Genomic DNA, 23,598 nt, shown 5'->3' on the forward strand with positions numbered 1-23,598 from the left:
AAATCCAACCAAAAAAGTTAATCATAGAATCAATCAACATGTATATATTATTCATTCCATTCTTAAATTACCTATGAAATCAAAATGACACTTCCAGAATATTCTACTGTCTAGAAATAGCCTGTGGCTTACCTAAGAAATATCACTCCCATTCTAGATATTGTGGCTGGCGAAGCACAGCTCAGATCATGCGTTTCAAACACAAAGTTAACATTTGGGCCAAACTGAATCCTTTCTCCACTGGGCATGGTGAGTAGCCGATTATCATCCAGAACAGAATTCAGAGACTCTATCCATTCAGGGTCAATGTCACCATCACAGATTATCCATGAGCTGACTTCTATTCCAAGTCACAAGAATGAAGACTTTAAAAAAAATCACACACACACTCACACACACACACACACACACACACACACACACACACATGCCAGATGCTGTAACTGCAGAGCTGAGCAAGCTGCAGTATCACAGGAAACAGTGCTAGGCATGTATGTGCTGGAGAAGCTGTGGGCAAAGCTGCCTCAGCTGACCAAAGCTCAGCTATAGCCCATAAGACAGTATCTTGCTCTCTAACCATATAGACTGAGTGTAAGACAGATATTCCTATTCCAATAAGATACCTCTAAAATAATCTCCCAATCTATGAGTTTGGTGGGCCATACAATGAGAATACACAAATGTGTGCTATATAGTGCAACCTTTAGAAATCTGGGAAAGCTAATGTTCATGAGAAATAAGCCATACGACTGCCATTGGTCTCAGTGTTTCCAAGGAGGCCTGAAATGGAAAGGGCAGTGGCCAGCTGCACACAGACAACACTTGCAGACTTTTCAAGAGCACAGACATCCTTCCTAAAATCAGAGTGCTTCATATTGTCATTATACCTCTGAGATAATTCACAGAAGGAGATGTCACCAATAGTGTGAGAAAGGGTAGTGTGTGGTCTTTATTTAATGTACCATTACAAGAAAAAAATGATCAAACTGCACTGAAAAGTCCTTCAATGGCATCAACTTCTGAATAATTGCCCACTGCCTTACCTGAAAAGCTACTAATTAAGACTTGGCAAACATAGTCTATTGAGATTCTGGTCAAAAATTCTCTTTAAAACCAAGTCAACTCAGGCTTAGCAACACAAGCCTTTAATGCCAGTACTCTGGAGGCAAAGGCAGGCAGATGTTAGTGAGTTCAAGACCAGTCTGGTCTACAGAACAAATTACAGTTCAAGATTACAATAGTGAGATTCTGTCTCAAAAATACAAAATAAGCCGGGTGGTGGTGGCACATGCCTTTAATCCCAGCACTCAGGAAGCAGAGGCAGGTGAATCTTTGTGAGTTCAAGGCCAGCCTGGTCTACAGAATGAGCTCCAGGACAGCCTCCAAAACTACACAGAAAAACCCTGTCTTGAGGGAGAGGATGAGGAGGAGGGGGAGGGGAGAAAAGAAAAGAAAGGAAAAGAAAAGTTGCTATCAAATGATAAGTCAAAAGACAGCATGAACCAATGATGGTTGGTAGTGAGTGCCTATAATCTCAGCATTTGTGAGGCTAAATTAGCAGGAGGACCATGGGCTCCAGGCCAGCCTGGCCTACAGACTGAGACTTTGGCTCAAAAACACAACAATAAAAACATCTACTGAAATGACAAAAGAACATCATTATAAAGTGTTTTAAGGAGCTGGAGAAATGGCTCAGTGGTTAAGAGCACTGGCTGCTCTTCCAGAGGTCCTGAGTTCAATTCTCAGTGAGCACATGGTGACTCACACCTTTCTATACAGGGATCTAATGCCCATTTCTGTCATGCAGGCACGCATGCAAATAGAACACTCATATGCATAAATAAATCTTGAAAACATAAAAAATAAAATAAAGTGTTGTAAGTCACACATGAGCCTTAATAAGAACATAATAAACATGTTATGTTATTCTCTAGGCATTATGAGGTAAAGAATTAGAAAGTGACTAACCTTGAGGTTCACGAACTACTTGGCGAGCACTATTCGTCAACACACCATCAGACCATTCTCTCGTATCCATATCAATATGTCCTAATAACTGGTGTCTGGGCATAGCTTTGGGATTCATAGTATACTGTTTTACTACTTTGCCAATTTTACAAAGTGCAGCCCTTAACATTCTCCAAAGGGTAGACTTGCCAGCACCACTCGGACCAACAATAACAACTCCTGTCCTCTGGCGCAGTTGTTCAAACAATTCTAGAGCCTTCTTCATCTAGTAGGAAAGAAACATGGTAGTATGTTACTCACCACATTCAGTTATACTCAGTTCTATTGTCATTCTCAACACCTTTCTACTAGAAATGTACATTAGGTCTGACTTCTGTCCTGGAAAATAAAACCTCAAATAGGCCACTAGCTAAATAAATCAGAATACATTTACAATGTGAACTTTAAGCTCAACATTTGTCTTTTAAAGAGACTGCTTTGCATGAAGTTGACATACATGTTTCATTTTGTTTAGTCAGTTTTTCATTTGATTTTCCTCAGTTACTAATTCACAGTCTACTTCTCAACAAAAGTTGGAGGGAGCTGTACATTTTAAATAATCATTTGTGCCACATAAGGAAGCTCTGTTAGAAGAATTCCTACCAATGAATTATCAAAGTATAACTAAATTACATGTAATCAATAAGTAAAAGTTTATAAGATCAATCAACCTATCTATCTATATAGCTATCAATCACACACAAGATGCTGTGATGGGCAGGAACCAGGAATAAAATGTAGATCAAAAACATCTATAGATGCTGTCTTTCATGAAGACTACTATCTGGTGGAGAGTTAATACATAATTAACATTAAACATGCATGGACAACAGAAGTAATGATACAGCATAGCAAGAGTCACTAGTCTGAACATGAAGACCCAAGAAGTGTCCTGGAGTGATATTAAAGTGGGAGGACGACTGACAAGAGTCATTCTTCAGAGTTAACTAGGCAAAGGCATTAGTTTTATGATAAGTATGCCTCACGTTACCTGATTGGGTATGACTTCATAGTTGGCCTCCTCAAAGACTTGCTTTAACGCAGCACTTAGTTCATTGTACTCTACGTCTTTAAAGTCAATTCCAGGAAACACATCTTTGATCAGCGCATCAAACCGGGTGCAATCAGCAAATGTGAACTTTGACATGGTATTAAGTCTCAATGCTTGTACCACAATATGATTTTCATTAACTAAAGGAAAAGTTTTATTTTAAATTATTTTTATCAATTCAATGATAATAAAACTACTTTGCCAATTTTACAAAGTGCAGCCCTTGTACTGGGTAGGGTAGACTTGCCAGCATCACTTGGACCAACAATAACAACCCCTGTCCTCTGGTGCAGTTGTTCAAGCAATCTTTAGCTAGAAGCTTGACATCATTACTAATTATTAAACTGCAGGCTAGACACACTTAAAAACAGTAACTCATAACTGCTATATTTCCTTTTCTATGTTTTGACTGCTGAGAAATAAACCAGACTTTCATATTAAAGGTTATCATTTCCACGTATATCATGTCCATTTGCATAATACTTTACCTTATATGTCATACGATCCTCTAATGGCCAAGCAGTTTAAAAATAATTACTATTACTATTTCAGCTTCATATACAAGGATATTAGGTCTCTAAGACAATGATATAGGAGCAAATGTTACAATTAGTATTCATATTCAACTAAACCCACTCTAGATTCAAGTTTCTCCAAATTTAAATGTAATTTACAAAGAATTTTCTTCCTAAAATAACACTCTAAGCTATCAGTTCTCAACCTACTGGCTGTAACCCCTTTGGGGGGGGGGGGGTGTCAAACAACCCTTTTACAGTAGTTGAGTGGGAGGAGTGATGAGCAAAGGGGTCAAGACCATGCTGGGGAAACCCACAGAAACAGCTGACCCGAGCAAGTGGGAGCTGGGGAACCAGCAAAGGACCAAACCAGGGCCCCGAGCTTGGGTGTCAGTTAGGAGGCCTGGGCAGTCTATGGGGCCTCTGGCAGTGGAACCAGGATTTATTCCTAGTGCACAAATGGACTTTGGGAGTCCATTCCCCCGTGGAAGGATACTCTCTCAGGCTAAATACATGAGGGAAGGACTAGGCCCTGCCTCAAATGATGTGACAAACTTTGATGATCCCCTCTCCCTGGGGAGTGGATGGGAGATGAGGGGGAAGGAGGATAGGTGGGGGGCATGGAAGGGTGGGAGGGAACTGGGATTGATATGTAAAATAAGACTTTGTAATTTAAATTTTAAAAAGTAGCCGGGGCTGTGGTGGCTCAAGCCTTTAATCCCAGCACCCAGGAGGCAGAGGCAGGCGGATCTCTGTGAGTTCGAGGCCAGGCTGGACCAATAGCCTCCAAAACAATACAGAGAAACCCTGTCTCGAAAAACCAAAAAGAGAAGAATCTTATGGTTTGGGGTCACTAGGGGTCCCAGCTTTAAGAAGATTGAGAACCACTACTCGAAGCAATAATCTTTGGTTCATATTGATGTGACTTGCTCAAAACCTATGCTTAAGTTATGTGCAAATGCTCATATGATTACCAGATTCTTGTTTTTAAGACCAAGCAATAAATTTGCACAAAGGAAGCCGGGCACATGCCTTTAATCCCAGCACTCGGGAGGCAGAGGCAGGCGGATCTCTGTGAGTTCAAGGCCAGCCTGGTCTACAAAGCGAGTGCCAGGACAGCCTCTAAAACAATACAGAGAAACCCTGTCTCGAAAAACAAAATGCACAGAGGCAAAGACATTGTGTTTGGATTTCCTGGCATTTCCCCTATAATGCTGGTTATCAGTAAGCAGGTATAAGTAAGTGTGGCAGCTCCTGACTTTATTTCAAGTACTGAACTTATAGCCATTTTTAATTACTCCATAGGAATTTTGAATATTTCTTCAAAATCATCAAAAATAGAAAGGCTATTTAAGACCTTCACAAAACAACTGTCCACCTTTACATGTCAACCTAGTAACAGAGTTCAAGTAACTTCCATTTAAAGCATAAACAGGTCATGTCATCCTTTTTCCATGCTTGTATTTTCAGTCTTTGTTTAGACAAAAGTTTTCCTTCTAGCACTTTCTGTGGAGCTGGACAAAGACAGAAATTGCTTTTATTATGAAATGTTTTTCTTTTCTCCTTCAATTGTGATTGATAGTTTTGCAACTTACTTTTTAATAGCAACCTGAAAAAGATGAAAACAGCCTCTCTGGAAGGAAGATAGACAGACAGACAGACAGACAGATAGACAGGCAGATATCCATTGACATGGTCCGTTTGCTCTGTAGATGGGAGAGGAGCATTTGTTTTCTATGAGTCAAGTGTGGTCTGAGCACAGGCTGATGTGAAGAATTCCAGCTATCCATGATAGGGAAAGGGAAAACCTTTACAGAAACTACAATGATAGAAACAGCTAACAGGCAGAGCTTAATCTTCACTGCCTCGCTTTGAGGGTGATAGGTTTAGGCCAAAAAAATAGGGAACAGGGAAAATGACATTTTACAGTAGAGAAAAATGGCCAGTACCATCCTCCCCAGGGAATAAAGCCAACATCCCAGGAGATGTCATGTCATGCACCTAGCCACGCCTCTTACTTCTTTTTCCAATCCCATACACTGCCTTAGTCCATAGGAAGGAAAAAAAAAAACATGTTCCCAACATCTCTGCTAACAAATGCTCATGCTCCACGGAACACTGAACATTCCTAGATACTTTGTGGGTAGAGTGTACAGTCTGGAGATGAAAAAGCCACTCTGCAAATGCTTTCTTGGCTGTTAGGTTGGGTTTGCTTTGTTTTGATGAAGGATCTCATCATGCTTCCCAGGCTTGCCTAGAACTGAATCCTCCTGTCTCAGCTTCCTTAATTCTGGGCATACAACCGAGTCTGTGGTTCTATGAACATTAATTTTAAAAACAAGTGCATTTGGTTATTATTTTACACATCCCTACTACTTCATATGCAATATACCCTTGAATTTTCTTGAAGGGTATCAAGTTAAAATTAGAAAAAATCAGAATAATTTATAAACCTCAAAGAAAAAAAACAGCAAAACCACTCAAATAATTGATATAAGTATACCACACTACTGTAAGATATTAAAATAGACAAAACTCAGCAAGGTTTACAGAAATTATCTACATTATATCTACAACATTTCAGCAATACAAACTATTCTAAACTAAAGCATATTTTTAAACTAAGTACTTTAACTAGATAATGAGTCATACCATCTTGCTTTATGCCATTTTTCTTCAGCTGTCTCAGAAGATTCCCACTTCCTCTCAGAACAGTCTTCAAAGCTCTCAACCCCCAATCATAATGTTGCTGGGGTGTCAAAAGTTCCCTGAAGGAAAGATGGAAAAGCTTCATTTTGCAAGAAATTACTTTCAGCATCACATCCAAAGAAATGTAGACTGAGATGTGGGAACTGATACTAGAATTTCAGTCATTTACACATGAAAACCACTCACAAAATAATCGGTGGGGGAAGCAGCTGAAGGGAGAGCCACAAGCAACAGGGAGACATGTCATGAAGAGATGATGACAAGCAGCTACGCCGGTCCTCACAAACTCTTCAACAGTCCAGCTCCCTCCACACCTTAATACCATCCTGGTTCCCTATTATCTAGTAAAGGATACACAACACAATTCTGGGTAGTCTAGGAAGCTACAAAAATAACCTTTAACACTAGAAATAAATGTGGAGATGTCCTCTAGAGACCTGCGGCTTCTGAGTGGTCAGCTGGGAAACTGGTGAAGTAAGAACCACTTAGTCAGAGCAGCCCACATAAACATCAAGATTATGCTAAGTAAGAAAAAACAGTTGGCCAGGCGGTGGTGATGCACACCTTCAATCCCAGCACTAGGGAGGCAGAGGCAGGCAGATCTCTGAGACCAGCCTGGTTTACAGAGTGAGTTCCAGAACAGCCAGAGCTACAGATAAAAACCCTGTCTCACAAAAATAAATAAATAAAATAAATTTTAAAATAACAGTTTTAATACAGATGTTTTATTATTACTTGGAATAAACTATGTCATATCTATACTATAATAAAAAAACCAACAAGCTCACCACATAAACTGGATAAATATGAAAAAACAAACCAATCACTAGAAATGCAAAGTGTTAATAGTAAAATGGGAGAACCCACCTAGATAGGTTGAAAACAGCAACCAACTTTCTGCCCAATTCTTTAGCATCTTTGAAGCCCTCTGAGTACAGAATCACTTCTGCAATAAGATCGTTGTCTGGACAAGACATGGCCACTGGCCTGAAAAGCTGCTTAAGATTATCTGGAAGCTTTTGCCTTCCTCCATAACCTTTTCCAGCAGGATTCATGGTGATAAAAATTCCAGAATTAGAATTTATTTCTACCTGAAATATTAATTTAGAATATAGGCATCAAAGATTTTTAAAAGAGAAATTTTGTTGCAATATAATTTCTATGTTTAAGTCCAACATCTTAGCAAAAACAGCCTCCAATACACTAAACTCATCTTTATGGGATACATAATAACCATTTTAGGTACCTACGGCATCACAGTGGATTTCCTCATAGCAAGTTTTCAAAGAACCTAAGTTGAAGAGTAGATAACTCACTTCAATGTCTATTTACTCACAGTATGCCTTTGGAACTCACATTAAACAGTGATTAAAACTAAAAGCTTTCAGAATTAGACAAACTTTGACTCAAATCAAAGATACCTACACTTGTTATCAAGTCTCCATTTCTTCATCCACAAAGCAGAATAAAGTATTTCCCTTCAAAGACTGTGCTGAGTATTAAATGAGACAATACATTAAAGCCCTATCTATATACACTGTGATAGTTCAGCAACTTGAGGACCACTTTATAGCTAGAAAGGCTAGTCACATAGGTCACAGACTGGAGGCAGCAATGCCCAGAGTCAGTGCAGGAGTGAAGCCAGTCACATAAGGCATCCCTACCTCTTTGCCAAGCAGCTCACATACAGTTCTATGATTCTTCAAAGCATCCTGAATGGTCTGGATCTGCATGGAAACAGCCGACAGTACGGCCTCTTCCAGCCTATTGAACTCATCAAAGCAACCCCAGGCCCCACACTTCACTAAACCAACAAATATTCGCCCCATTGACTTCACATCAATGCCCTGAAAAAAATAAAAGTAATTTTCATTTAAAATGATGAAAATATCAGTGCTAGAAATAACTTGATATTTTGTACAGATAAACAAACTTACCATTTTACCCATCAACATCTCCTTTGTTTTTTAATAAAAATTAAGGCAAGAAAAGCAGTACATGCCTGTAATCCTAGTCCCTGGAGGCTGGGGAAGGTAATAGTCACTGCTAGTACAACCTGGGCTATACAGAGAGAGCCTGTGGAAGAGCGTCTAGGAGTAGGGTTAGATCAAGAAGCCACTCCTTCAAACTTCAGGGCAGTTTCAAGAAAAGTGCTCTCCAAAGAACAAGGAGAAATCCGTTTCAGTCTTTCTTGTTTTTATTTTTCAAGACAGGGTTTCTCTGTGTAACCATGCTCTCCTGGAACTCATTCTATAGTCCAGGCTGGCCTCAAACTCTGACATCCGCCTGCTCCGCCTCCCAAGTGCTGGAATTGAAGGCGTGTACCACCACCACAGGTCTCGTTTCAGTCACTGTTCTTAAGTCAAAGTAAAAACCCTACACAAATGTTTTGAAAACACTTAAGTTGTATTTGGGGTTTTTTTGTTTTGTTTGTTTTTCTAATTTGGTATTACAAATTTTAAAATGTTTCTTCACAATAATTTTTCTTAGTGAAGTTTAAGAAGTATATTGTGTACAATCCCACAACATCTTGTCAATTCAAACCAAACATTCATTTAATTGATTTAAAACTAGAATGATTCTAAACTGAATGTGATAATGTATGCTAATAGAGCTAGCAATTGAGATACTGGGAGTTAAGAACCACATAGGCCCAGGAGTCCCTGGTCTTCATAAACAGTAAAGCGAGCCATTACCATTAGTCAGAGATTTGAAAACAAAACATCCCATACATGTGCACAAGAAAAATAAACCCAAAAATTTAACACAGCATATCTTCATACTTATTGTTTGTACCTCATCACAATTAAAAACTAAAACTTGTCTCCCAAGAAGTCCGCCTAGCGCCTTCACCGATTCAGTTTTCCCAGTTCCAGCAGGTCCATAGGGATTCCCTCCAAGTCCCATCTTCATGGCTTGAGTGAGAGTTAGATAGCACTTGTCTGTCAGTGGAGTATAAACCAGTTTGGGTGCATTACCCTACATAAGGGAGACACAGCGTTAGCCCACTCATAGTCTACTCCCTCCAATGAAAAGTCTCGTATGCAGCACACAGGTTTAACTGCTCAGTACAGCAGTCATTCAGTTTTTCTTAGTGAGATAAATTCAAAAGGATAAACGTCAGTATTTCCCAAGCACATGTCTCATTATAACCTGAAAGACTGAACTAGGATGGAGTTTCCAAATAGTCTCTCTCATTCTCAAGACAATGCTGCAGACAAACACCCCAACTGGATTACACAGTAAATATGCCCACTTCATATTTGCTAGTTCAAGACTTATTTCCTGAGACCTCAAAGTAAAAATAATCTTCAGAATTCTAGTTAAAATAACCAATTCAGAAAGTGGTTCTCGAGTTTTCTATGCTATGGAAGAAGACACTCCCGTTTCTTCAGCCATTTGAAGGCTGTGTTGTCATTTCCTGCTAGAAGGCCAACTAGATGCTCCCCAACATGATTATTCCAATGATTGATTCATTGTGGTAGAAACAGGCAGAAAACATACAACTGGATTTTCTTAGAACGAATTATGTGAATTAGATCTTCCATCTGAAAAATCCTTTTCCTTGCAAACAGAAGTAATCAGCTAACACATTCTAGCACAGTTATAAACACCGTGCTGTGTGGAAAGACACAAGCTCCACGGCTTTATTGGATCTATCTACATACAGCTCACCTGAAATCCAACATGAATAAAGACACACCTCAGGGAATTCGATAAGGAAGGCAATATAAAACTTTTTCTAAGTAGAACATTTTACTTTTACCTTTATAGCATCATGCAAATTCTGACAAAAAAAAAGATAGTTAAAAAAATACTGAAATAGAAGTAATAATGTCTTCCAATAGCAATTACCTTTAAATAGTTTCTACCCCCCCAAAAAATCAAATATTTCCACCATGAGTCCTACCTGGTACTCATATGTATACTGAAGTTCAGAATCCACCATTTGAACATAACATGTATGGTCACTTTTCATATAGAATCTAACTTGTTTCTTCCATGCCCAGTCGTCAGTTGTATGAACTTGAACTTGGTTTAATTGCTTCACAATATCAATATTATGAATAATATCAAGGATTAGTGCTTTAAGCTTCAGCTCCAGGATGCCTGACTCTACACATAAAGAAAGACACAGTGTTGGTGTGAGCTGCGTCCACGCACTTTCGTGCTATGTCAGACTCTACATGGCAACTTCAAGATTAACTGAAACACTGTGATAAGTCATATAAAACAAAAAGACAACAAGAAATAGCAAAATTTCGTAAAAAGGCATAGAATTCCGTCAGACGTGGGAGCCCATGGAAGGAGGCTCACTCCACCTTCCTCCCTCTGATCGCAAGCCCGGCATGGAGGCTCCATGCCTCACACAGTAAGGAACAGCAGGGAAACGGGTGAGAGCCAGAATCACAGCTGGTAAGAAGCCCACGGGAAAGTCACATGCTTTTGTTGTTGCTCCTTTGGTATGCCAGACCCCACATAATCAGAAGCTGAGCTTGGGACAGAGCAGAGCTCCAGCAGGCCTCTAGCTAAAGCGTGAGAGACAGTAAAGAAATGCCCGGCAACTAAAGCACCTCACCACTGGGACCCAAAAGGGCCTACGCTCCAGCAAGAGTTATCTTTACCCAAAGTTCAAGGAGAAATCCTTGACAAAAGGGTTATTTTCTCAAGAAGAAAATCCAAGAGAAAAAGGCACACCCCACTTGTTAATGTCCCCTGTTCTCCCATGAGTAGCTCAGCCAACAGATGCATGCAGAGCGCACGAGAGAAAACATACACCGAGTGCAGCTTCCAGGCCACAGGACCCAAGGGATGCAGAGAATACCCAGGATGACAACACAGGGGAAGACACTCATGCTGCCAAGAGGCGACACGCCACACATGGGCCAGAGTCACCAGCAGTCTGAAGAGACTGGCTCTGCGGGAGCCACAACCCAGAACTTGTGACTCAGGTCACTAAATCAAAAATGTCTGAGAGGCACTCATAACAGAAATGCCCACAATACACTTCACAATTATCTAACACTCAAAGAACCCAATCATGTGAATCTACATAAAAAGAGACATTTGCCTGTATGGGTGCCAGGGTGATGCCATCAGAAACAAGTGTGCATGACAATTCAAACAGTGCTCCAGCAAGGCTGCCCTGAGGGAGCCCTGTAACATCCCGCACTCGGCAGGCTAACCTGCTTGCCTCAAACAACACACTCCAAAAGGTGAGAGGCACTCCTGAAGGGAATGGGAACAGTGCCAACAAAGAAGTAAAACAACGCTCAAACAGAAATTTTAGAGGTGAAAGCTATAAACCAGATTTTTTCTAATTTTGATTTAAACATGTAATATCTTTATTAACTCTTTAGGAATTTAATATAACGTTTTGATTATGTGAACTCCCCACTGCTCCCCCAACTCCTTCCAGATTCACGCCCAATGTTTCCAACCCCATCTCTCAACTCATTCTCCTTCTTATAAAAAAGTGCCACTTGCTTCAATATATATAATAAATGTACTGTACTGTGTGTGTGTGTGTGAGAGAGAGAGAGAGAGAGAGAGAGAGAGAGAGAGAGAACATTGTTGATAGACAAACAGTTGTACACCACTAACCAGAAAACACAAAGGAAAAATAAAGTGGAACAATATTTCAAAACGTTGGAAGAAATGAACTGCTAACCCCCAACAACAATGAAACACCCGTCATAAACAAAGGTGGAGGAGGACATTCTTAGGGTGCACACTAATAGCTGGTAAACCTACTATGAAACAAACGCTTAAAAGTTATTGAGATGGAAAAAATGCAAGCCTAAGTATGCACTGAGGTATACCAGGTCGATTAATCTTTTCCTCTCAACTCTTTAAACTGCATCTTAGAGTTAAAAGCAAAAATTACAATCTCATGGAGTGTCAGTATATATAAATATAACAGGAGGGAAGGATAAAGAAATGTATGGAGGTAAAGCTTCAACTTTCTACCTCAAGTAGTACACACTGACTTGAGTTCAAGATAAAGTTAAGTATAAGCCAGGCATGGTGACACACTTGTAATCCCAGCACTTGGCAGACTGAGGCAGGCAGATCTCTTGAGTTTGAGGCCAGCCTAGTCTACAGAACAATCCCAGAAAAGCCAATGCTGTACAGAGAAACCATGTCTTGAAAAAGTAAGAAAAAGAAAGGAAGGAAGGGAGGGAGGGAGGAGGGAAGGAAGGAGGGAATAAGAGAGGGAGGGAGGGAGGGAGGGAGGGAGGGAGGGAGGGAGGGAGGGAGGGAGGGAGGGAGGGAGGGCCCTTAAGTGTTCTATAAGCACTGGAGGAGGATTGGGGTACAAGGCACTCAGACAGATGGGTAAGACAGACACCAACAGGAAGCTCACGGGCTTCATACCTGAGTTCCCTGGGTCCTCAGAGCTTGTGTCAACACTGGTGTAGCGCTCCAGTTTAGACACCAGCTGTGTTTCAATCTGGTGGAGGCTGTGGTCTTTGATGGCATTTTCTACATCTTCAGTAAACTTGATCTGCTCTGCCAAGCACAGTATCTGTTAAAGAGTAAGAGAAATTATTCTTCATGTGGGTAAAGTCCTGCGTGGGTAAAGTCCTGCTTGTGCTTCTCTGTCCTACAAATACATACATACATACATACATATATATATATATATATATATATATTACTAGACAAAACACGAAATGAAAAAATCAACTTCCATCTTCACACTGTAATATAAGAATGACAGGAATTATACATATATGTATACATATAAAATCTCCTAGCTAAAATTTACCCAAGGAAAAGGTTTGCCACATGAAATGTTATTCTGGTTTCACTAAATGTTCTAGCTTCTAGCTAAGCTCAGGCAGTTCAGGATTTAAAAGAGACTAAGTCATTTTGTATTCTATACTTCAGTATGAATTCCAGTGCATAGGTATTTCAATTTCTGGTCCTTTCTGTATACATACATCCTTGTTTTTGTTTAAACTACTACTAAAAACCTTAAAAATTAACCTAGTTTTCAAACTCTACCTCAGAACCAGTTCCAGAACTATGAACAATGAAATACAAAAACTAGATTCAAACAATCCTAAAAGATTTTAGGAAAAAATGACTTCAGATACACATGAAATGGATCCTAGTATCACTGTTTCCACCTTCTCAGGGAAAACCACTGGAAGTTGTTTGGACTGGAGGGGCTGAGGACAGATCCTCTGCTATAACTTCTATTCTGTTTTGCAAAAGCAGTATTGTGAATGCCCATACATATGTGCACACCACAGCACACGTGTGGAATTCAGAAGATAACTCCCACAAGTTAGTTCTTCCCATCCACCCTGTGTGCTCCAGGAATCACACTCAAATCATCAGGCTTGGTGGCAAGATGACTGTCCTGTGAGAACTTACATGCATTTCAATGCTTACCTAAGAGCTAAACTGCTAAAGACCTAACCTGCTAACATTAGTCTGGCCAAATCCTAAACAAAGCAGCACCCTGAACACAGCCTTCCCGGGTGCTCCCCCATTCCACAGCCCAGAACAAGGTCTCTGAGGTGTAGTGTCTGGGATCCAGCGTTGCAGGTGTGCACTGCGGTGAACACTGCTAGCAGCCACCTCTATAACCCACCGTGTGGCCTGGCTTTGAGGCTCCCAGCTACAACTCCAGCTCAGTGTTACCGTATTTCAACTAAGTTCCTCCCAGCTCCAGCGTCTGAGATGACCCCATGAGAAGGGCAGAGAGGTCTGGCAGCAGTACAAACCCTCCTCTTCAGCCACAAGGACTTATCAGCTTCTGCCGAAGTCCCTCCCCCTCACCTTCCCCCCAGGGACGTGATGGAGCCTGCAAACATCCTATTGCTTCATACTCCTTGGTGTTCAGGTTTTTAAAGAGATGTTCATTGTTGTTAAGTACTGGATATAAACACCAGTTATCTGAATCAGCTGGCCCATGCCTACCACACCCCAGACAAGGTTCCCTCACCTGGGAAGGGAACAAAGACGGGTCGATTGCACCTTGTGAACTCCGCCCAGCAGTAACACATTCTTTCAACAATTGTTTCAAAGTTTGCTTCATTTCCAAAGCCAAATCATTCAACCATGCCTGAAAGTGAATGGGGAAAATAATATGTATGAGTTGTGAAATCAACAGTCTCTATCTAACCACTTCTTTCCGTGCAGACAGGGTGTGAATTCTTAGAGACCGCACTACTTGAATGCACTGTGTACTACATCACTCTTTATCACTTAGATAATTTGAGACAGGCGGTTTTGTTTTGTTTCTTCTCACTTGAGAGGATGTTGAGTGTGAACACTCACACCTGGGTATGAGTACTGACTACTTAGTGCCCCCAGCTGATCTGATATAATAAACTATGCAGACATTCCGAAAGGAGCCTAGCCAATTCACTATCATGGCAAACTAGCAAAGTTCCAGGCTGAGTCTCCTGGTGGTCCAGTGATTCATAAAGTTCAACCACAGAAGGGATTGTCTCGTCTGGATGAATACACTACAGGAGGGACCAGGCTGCCTTTTAAGCTGATTTTGTTTCACTGTCCCACTAACACACTTATCCACTTACTTGATTAGAGTAAGTAAAACGGAGTTAAAATGTGCAGAGAGAAACTCAGGGACAGACCATGCTCAGGCTGCACAAGGCCCAGCTTGTTCTCAGCACTGCCCACGGCTTCCCTACACGGTTAAATACTGATAGCTGCAAAGTAACAACTATCAGCCAGACTTAACGTCTGTCATACGAAAACACGTGCACAAAACCTGCAGTTCCGGTCTCCACCCCCTCTTCTGCTCTCTCTAGGCTGCAGTTTTCCTCTCATGTGCAGGCACTTGCCAGTACTGAAAACAGTCTGAGGTCACTGAAGTTAAAAGCTAAAAATCGGAAGCTTGGTGTAGCATTCTGCTCAAGAGACTGAGGCAGGGGAACTGACATAAGTCCAACCTGGTCTACACGAGCACCAGGCTAGCCGAAGCTTAACAAGACCCTGTCTGTAAAGAAGGAATCTCTTGGTATGGGCCACGGAGATGCTCTGATAATCACAGGAGCTCCCACAACCCCAGCTTCCACTTTACTGCCATAACTGATCTAGTCCATACCTTGATCTAAGCTCCTCCCTCCCTCCACTGGGCCAACTGAGAAAGAAAAACACAAAACTCATAACAAACGATGGCGGCTTCTTGGCAAACATCAGTGCTGGGTTCAATCACCTGATGGAAATACTTGAAATCCAATAGAATATTGACCTAGCCAGAAGTAACCGAGCCTGAAGATTACAAATCAAAGTGATACAACCTACTGCTAGTGTCAACTTGTTCACCCAAATAATCTCATAAAACTCATACAAAAAAAAAAGACGTATTAAATGTTTCACAAACTATGTATTCCATTTGATTTTCAAAGGACGTCTTTGCACAACATTTAAGATTCCCATTGCCCTGTAAGAGAATGGCCCCTCAGTCACAGAGCTGACACAATATGTAGCTAAGATTCATATCCAAGAACTACAGTTCTTTACAGAATTAAATGCTAAATTTCAAAACCAAAAATCTGTTCCTTTCAATATCACAACTTTTGGGAGCTCACAAAGCCAAATATTTTTGAAGATAAGGGATGAGTTTCCTGAAGGCCTAAATTAACCAATTCTACCTTACAAGTTGACTCAATTAATTGATGCAAATCTCATAGGGTGCATTTCATGAAATAGAACTGCTCACCTCTACATTATTTGATAGGAGAACTTTATTTTTAAAAGGTACAACTTCTCCCTCTAGCGACTTCATTGCAGTTATGTGTTTGGACTCCTCATCAAAGCACACACTGTTAATGCCTACAACATAAAAGCAACACTTGGGCGGAGGGTGTATGGGCACACAGCACTATCCCAGCAAGCACAAGGCTCTGGATTACACCCCCAGCACCACACACACAATACCTAACTGAAAGTAACAGCATACAGACAAAGAATTAAAAGATACGATGAATATGCTACAAACTCACACACATACCACACATACACACAAACCACCGCCACCACCACAATATTATATACTCAAATAGATACAAGCATCATAAACAATGTACATGGTATAACATATATAGTGGCAACCTTCATATTTAAATGTTTTAATGAAGGAAAAAAATATTCTTGCTGGGTATTCTTATAACTAATTTTAAATATTGTATTAGCATCTAATCATAACACCATTTATTGATCATTCTACTATTTATATAGATACCTGGCTTGTATGTATGCTTATTCATTCAATCTCATTATTTCCATGAAAAATTTTATGCACTCTAATCAACTAATGCACAGCAATCTATCAGAATGGTTAACTCTAGTACATTCTAGGCAGTGGACTAGAATGTTACAATCTCTTTGAACTATGACTTAGGCATTTCACACAAAGCATAAGTATACATTTATCTTAACTAAAAATACAGCTGTTTTTTAAAAACACATATACAGAGCAGCATCAGAGGAAGGCCTCAGTCTCAGACCCAAGAGCAGCATCAGAGGAAGGCCCCAGTCTCAGACCCAAGAGCAGCATCAGAAGGCCTGAGCTTCAGGACTGGAGCACTGTCAGGGGAGCCACGAGCCTCAGAACCGGGAGCAGTGTCAGAGGGAGACTCCAATCTCAGCCCCAGGAGCAAGGAATGATCGCCCACTGAAGTAACAGCAGCACTTTCCAGCAGTGGCTTCCAGAAACTACTGCAAAAATTTCCTCTGGGAAAGAGCACCTGTGTCCCAGCCAGCATCCACTGCCATTTCTCGGTGGAAGATACCCAACTGCTACATCGACTCAGCCCCATCTACACCTCCAAAGTGAGGAGCGTCCACCGGAGCTGTAGCCCCACCTGCACCTCAAGGAGTGACCATCTGAGCACTGGGCCCACTTCCCTCAGGAGGAGCGTTCACCGGAAGCTCTGCTCTTCTGGTATCTGAGGGAGCCGTCAATGGAGCCACAGCCCCCAACTATACCAACTGGAGAAGGAGAGCCCCCTGCAGCAAAGCTCCACCTATACTGATTAGGGGCAGAGATGCATAGACAACAAGGTAAGAGCACAATAAACGGTATAAAGAGCAATGTGGCACCATCAGAAACTAGTGCTGCTGCAACAGTGAGACCTGAACATCCCAACACAGATGAGCAGAAGAAAACAACCTAAAAATAACTTTATAAGGATGACTGAGGCCCTTAAAGAGCAAACGAAAAATTCTCTTAAAGAAATGGAGGAAAAGACAAAACAAAAAATTGGAAGATATCAACAAATCCCTTAAAGATAACCAAGAAAAAGTGATCAAACAAGTGAAGGAAACAATTCAAGACATGAAATTTAAATAGAGGCAATAAAGTAAACATCAACTGAGGGAATTCTGGAAATGGAAAAACTGAGTAAACGATCCCAATGCAAGCATAAACAACAGAATACAAGAGATGGAAGACAGAATCTCAACTACTGAAGAAAACTTGGAGGAGACAGATTCTTCGGTCAAAGGAAATCTTAAATTAAACAAATCCTTAACACAAAACATGCAGGAAATCTGGGACATCATGAAAAGACCAAACCTAAGAATAATACGTATAGAAGAAGGAGAAGTCCAAATCAAATGCACAGAAAATAAATTCAACCAAATCATAGAAGAAAACTTCCCTAACCTAAAGAAGGACATGCCTATGGAGATTCAAGAGGCTTACAGAACATCAAATAGACTGAACCAAAAAAAAAAACAAAAAACAAAAACAAAAGTCCCCTGGCCATATAATAATCAAAACAATAAGCATACAGAATAAAGAAAGAATATTAAGAGCTGCAAAGGAAAAGAGCCAGGTAACATATAAAGGCAGACCTGTCAGAATTACACCTGACTTCTCTTGGAAACAATGAAAGCCAGAAGGTCCTTGTCAGAGGTTATGTAGACACTAAGGCACGATGAACGCCAGCTCAGACCTCTTTACCCAGCAAAGTTTTCAATAACCATAGATGGAGAAAACAAGATATTCTAAGATAAAACCAAATTTAAAAATACCTATCCATAAAGAAAAATTCCAACCCAAGGAAATCACCTACGTCCACAGGAACACAGGAAATAGATGAGCTCACAGCAGCAGACCCAAAGAAGGGAACTGAACACACAATGTCATCACCAACAACAAAACAAAAATAATAGGAGCTAGCAATCACTGGTCATTAATATCCATTAACATAAATGGTCTCAATTCACCTATAAAAAGACACAGGCTAACAGATTGGATATGAAAACAGAATCCATCCTTCTGCTGCATACAAGAAACACACCTCAACCTCACAGACAGACATCATCTCAGAGTAAAGGACTGGGAAAAAATTTTCCAACCAAATGGATCTAAGAAACAAGCTGGTATAGCTATCCTAATATTGAACAAACTAGGCTTCGAACTAAAATCATTAAAAGGGGGGGGGCATTTCATATTCATCGCAGGAAAAAAAACCATCAAGAGGAAATCTCAATTGTGAAAATTTATGCCCCAAACACAAGGGCTCCTGCATTTGTAAAAGAAGCATTACTGAAGCTTAAACCACAAATCAAGCCCCACACACTACTGGTGAGAGACTTCAACAACCCACTCTCACCACTGGACAGATCTGCCAGACAGAAGCTTAACAGAGAAATAAGGGAACTAACAGAGGTTATGACTCAAATGGGCTTAACAGACATCTATAGAACATTCCACCCAAACACAAAAGAATATACCTTCTTTTCAGCACTTCATGGAACCTTTCCTCTCAAAACTCGAACACGTATTTGGTAACAAAGCAAACCTCAACTGATACCAAAATAAACCCCTGTACCCTATCAGATCACTACAGCTGAAAGTTAGAATTCAACAGCAACATTAATTTCAAAAAGCCCAAATATGGAAACTGAACAACGATCAACTGAACCACTACTGGGTCAAGGAAGAAATAAAAGTCTTCCTAAAATTTAATGGAAATGATCTCACAACATAGCCAAACTTATGGGACACAATGAAAGCAGTGATGAGAGGAAAGTTCATAGCACTAAATGCCTACATAAAGGATCTGGGAAAATCCCACACTAGTGAATTAACAAAACAATTAAAAGGACTAAAACAAAAAGAAGCAAACTCACCCAGAAGGAATAGATGCAAGAAATAGTCAAATTGAGGGCTTAAATCAATAAAGTGGAAACAAAATAATACAAAGAATCAATGAAACACAGAGTTGGTTCATTGAGAAATTCAACAAAACAGACAAACCTTTACCCAAACTAACCAAAGGGCAGAGAGAGAATATCCAAATTAACAAAATCAGAAACAAAAAGGGGGACATAACAACAGACACTGAGGACATCCAGAGAATCATTAGGTCATACTTCAAACACCTGTACTCCACAAAACTGGAAAACTTTAAGGAGATGGACAATGTTCTAGATAAGTACTACATACCAAAATTAAATCAAGAACAGAAAACAACTTAAATACACCTATAACCCCTACGGAAATAGGAACAGTTATCAATCATCTTCCCAACCAAAATAAGTCCAGGGCCAGATGGACTCAGTGCAGAATCCTACCACATGTTCAAAGAAGATCTAATACCAATACTCCTCAAATTATTCCACACAATCGTAATAAAATGAACATTGCCAAACTCTTTCATGAAGCTATTATATTGATACCCAAACTACAAAGACACAACTAAGAAAGAGAATTAGAGACCAATTTCCCTCATGAACAGATGCAAAAATTCAAGCACACATCAGAAAAATCATCCACCATGACCAAGTAGGATTCGTCCCAGGGATAGTTCAACATATGAAAATCTGTCAATGTAATCCACCATATAAACAATCTGAAAGAAAAAAAAAAACACATTCATCTCACTAAATGCTGAAGAAGCCTTTGACAAAATTCAACACCCTTTCAAGATAAAGGAGATCAAAGGAATACAAACTGTCACTATTCGCTGACCCCCAAAATTCTACCAGAGAGCTCCCACAACTGATAAACACTTCAGTAATGTAGAGGATACAAGATTAACTCAAAAAAATTAACTCAGTAGTCCTCCTATATACAGATTACAAACAGGCTGAGAAGGAAATCAGAGAAACATCACCCTTCACAATAGCCACAAATAACATAAAATATCTTGGGGTAACTCTAACCAAACAAGCAAAAGACCCCAATTAAAACACTTTGTCTTTAAAGAAAGAAATTAAAGAAGATATCAGTAAATGTAAAGATCTCCCATGTTCTTGGATAGGTAGGATCAATATAGTAAAAATGGCAATCCTACCAAAAGTAATCTACAGATTCAATGCAATCCCCATCAAAATCCAAGCACAATTCTTCACAGACCTCAAAAGAGAAATACTTAACTTCATATGGACAAACAAAAAACCCAGGATAGCCAAAATAACCCTGTACAATAAAATATCATCTGGGGGCTGGGCAGTAGTGGTGCACGTCTTTAATCCCAGCACTCAGGAGGCAGAGGCAGGTGGATCTCTGTGAGTTCGAGGCCAGCCTGATCTACAAAGTGAGTTTCAGGACAGCCCTCCAAAGCAATACAGAGAAATCCTGTCTCAAAAAAATAAAAATAAAAATCATCTGGACACATCCCCATCCCTGATTTCAAGCTCTACTACAGAGTTATAGTAATGAAAACAGCTTGGTATTGGCATAAAAACAGAAAGGTGGACCAATGGAATTGAAATGAAGACCCCGATATCAGCCCACACACCTATGATTTGCCAAAAGTACCCAACTAAAGTGAATCAACAGCAACAACACAAATGGCACAAATTTTTCAATGAGTGACTGTTCCTATTCCTGTTGCTTAACTGCTACTATACAGACAACCCCCAGCTTTGAATGTCCCCTAGAGTCTCTCTGTGGACAATAGTAGTCCACCAGAAATCTCAGCTCCAGGGTCTCTCATCCCCAATATTCCCTTCTACGCCCCAACCTTGCCCACCTCTGCCCTCTGCCCAGTGACCTTTCTCTCAATTAACACCTCTACCTTTTCAGATCTGCCCTCTGCCCAGTGACCTTTCTCTCAATTAACACCTCTACCTTTTCAGATTGCATCATTTGTCCCTCACAGCCCAAACCGAGCTGACTTCCCTCACAGACAGCGTCATGGCACCACATACTTAGGTCCCTCAAAGGACTGCCACACAGGACATGCGGTACTTGTTAATTTACTAGCTTGAATCACCCCTGCTGAGAGTTGGGGGGATGAAGTGGGTTTAGTGAAGGGACAACTAAAACTCAGCAGTGGTTGACAGAATGTTTACTCCTACCGGCAAACAGCTTCTTCAGGTGGGATTGAATCACTGACGGGTTAGTGGACTGGCCCAGGATTTCTAACAAGTCATCATCGCCAATAAAATAAAACCTTGGGAATGCTGACCGTTTCTCCTATGAAAAGAAAAAGAAGAGAAAGCTTTTTCTCTTTCCAATAATTAAGATAGTGAATATGTTACAATTTGTTAAGGCTTAAAAAATAAGCAGACATGGCCGGGCGGTGGTGGCGCACGCCTTTAATCCCAGCACTCGGGAGGCAGAGGCAGGTGGATCTCTGTGAGTTCGAGGCCGGGCTGAACCGACAGCCTCCAAAACAATACAGAGAAACCTTCTCTCATAAAAACCAAAAAAAAAAAAAAAAAAAAAAAGCAGACATGCCTCCAAAAATTCATTTAAGGATTTCTGACATCTCTGAAGTTGATCAAGTATTGTTAGCAGAGCATTTCGGATTCCTGCATGAGTAGTCAATGTGGTGACTCTATTGTCTTTCTTGATGTCCATCATTATTGATCTACAAAATAAAATTTATTTCATATTTATAATTAATAATTTATTAAGCTTCTAATAAACCATGCTAAAATTAATGTCATTGTAAGTTTTCCATCAAATATTATAAATCCTCTCCATTCATTTATTCATTCAGTAATATTAAGTCTCATGTCCTAAACCTAATGGTTCAGTCAAACAGAAGGACATTAAACAATGTTTTAACATACCTAAGTATCATAAACACCAGGAAGAAAAGGTACACAGTGTTGGCACAGTGACTAATACTGTGACTTAGGCTTCTCTGGAGAAGTGATCCAAGATGAGATATGCATGATGAACAAACAGAGGGAGAGTCTTAAGACTGAGGTCCTGGGAAACAGCTACATGTACCTAAACCACTGAAGGAAAGCAGCAGAGGCTGGAGAGATGGCAAGGGACACATATGCTTTCTCTGTAGTGCAATGGGTCGCCACACATACAAAAGTTTAATAACAGCAATAAAATCTTGCTATCCCGTGAAAAACTTCAAGAAGAACAAGTCAGAAGGCTAATGTAGCAGATATGTGAGAGATAAAGCTATAAACAACTGGTTTGGGACTGGAGGAGATAAAAGACACTAAGAGACCCCTTATGTCCTGCAAGCGGCAGCCAGTGGGCACAATTCCTGGGGCAGACGAGAAAGAATACTGGTGAATGGTGCTGGGTGTGAGATGGCGAACTCGGTTCACCCATTGTCTGAGGGTGTTTGGGAGTTTTACAGCTTGGAAGAATTCTTGAGCATGGCTTGTACGTGTATGCAAAGTCTCAGCAAACAGAAGGAAATGATTCCACCACCAGTGAAGATGGCAGAGCCTTCCTCAGTCCTCAGGGAGGCTGCCTACCACACCGGAAACAAGGGGAACGCAATCTAAGCACATACATGAAGGATGGGAAAGATATGGACCAGACCAAAGTGCTTCAGAAAGAAAACCCTCGAAGAGGAAACAGCTCGGCAGAAGGCTGAGTACACTCAGGACCAAAAGGATGTGAAAGGAATCACTTGTTCTAAGCAAGCACTTTATACAACGTGAGTAAAATATCATCATATGCCTATGTTTCCACAGCTGTACTGACCTAAAGTCTTCATCAACTTTGTTGAAGCGTGTCTGTTCTTTAGGCAAAGCTCCACGGCCAAAAATGGGCTCCAAATAAACCCATTTCCTCTGAATATGATTTAAATTTTGCAGGTACTCATCTAACTGTGCAAGTTTTCTTTCCCAAATTGACACTTTATCTTCAAATCCTTTGTAATATGGAGAATCTTTTAAGGACTGAAGAAGACATCTATTGTCTCCAACCTGGTTGACTATGTCTTTCCAGTCTTTAATCAGCTTGATAGTTCGATTCTGGCTGTCTTCATAATCGATCAGTGAGAACACGGCTCCAACTCCCCACAGATCAAGTTCACGCAAAGCTTCTCTGATAGTAACTTCCCCTTGTGCCCGACTATTCAAATCCTATTAACATGAAAGATTAATACT

The 23,598-nt window shown here is 40.4% G+C and overlaps 1 protein-coding gene across 6 annotated transcripts in view; it reads right to left on the reverse strand.

Moving 5' to 3' along the window:
• The window catches only part of Dync2h1 (dynein cytoplasmic 2 heavy chain 1), a 221,568-nt gene that overhangs the window by 160,734 nt on the left and 37,236 nt on the right, over window positions 1–23,598 (reverse strand). For 5 of the 6 annotated variants that reach the window (XM_040734715.1, XM_040734717.1, XM_040734714.1 and 2 more), the window contains exons 26-39: window positions 23,192–23,574; window positions 21,968–22,100; window positions 21,586–21,703; window positions 15,989–16,101; window positions 14,243–14,362; window positions 12,661–12,811; window positions 10,193–10,398; window positions 9,079–9,261; window positions 7,947–8,129; window positions 7,150–7,373; window positions 6,226–6,341; window positions 2,999–3,198; window positions 1,969–2,233; window positions 133–340 (exon numbers count right to left, since the gene is read on the reverse strand). In XM_040734715.1, the coding sequence (XP_040590649.1) occupies window positions 133–340; window positions 1,969–2,233; window positions 2,999–3,198; window positions 6,226–6,341; window positions 7,150–7,373; window positions 7,947–8,129; window positions 9,079–9,261; window positions 10,193–10,398; window positions 12,661–12,811; window positions 14,243–14,362; window positions 15,989–16,101; window positions 21,586–21,703; window positions 21,968–22,100; window positions 23,192–23,574 (2,603 nt within the window). Of the gene's footprint in view, window positions 1–132; window positions 341–1,968; window positions 2,234–2,998; window positions 3,199–6,225; window positions 6,342–7,149; window positions 7,374–7,946; window positions 8,130–9,078; window positions 9,262–10,192; window positions 10,399–12,660; window positions 12,812–14,242; window positions 14,363–15,988; window positions 16,102–21,585; window positions 21,704–21,967; window positions 22,101–23,191; window positions 23,575–23,598 lie in introns of those variants that run through there. The other variant, XR_005872731.1, reaches the window with a different exon arrangement.

The sequence above is a fragment of the Mesocricetus auratus genome, unplaced genomic scaffold (assembly GCF_017639785.1).
Source record: "Mesocricetus auratus isolate SY011 unplaced genomic scaffold, BCM_Maur_2.0 Super-Scaffold_100040, whole genome shotgun sequence".
In the NCBI taxonomy this organism is placed as follows: domain Eukaryota; kingdom Metazoa; phylum Chordata; class Mammalia; order Rodentia; family Cricetidae; genus Mesocricetus; species Mesocricetus auratus.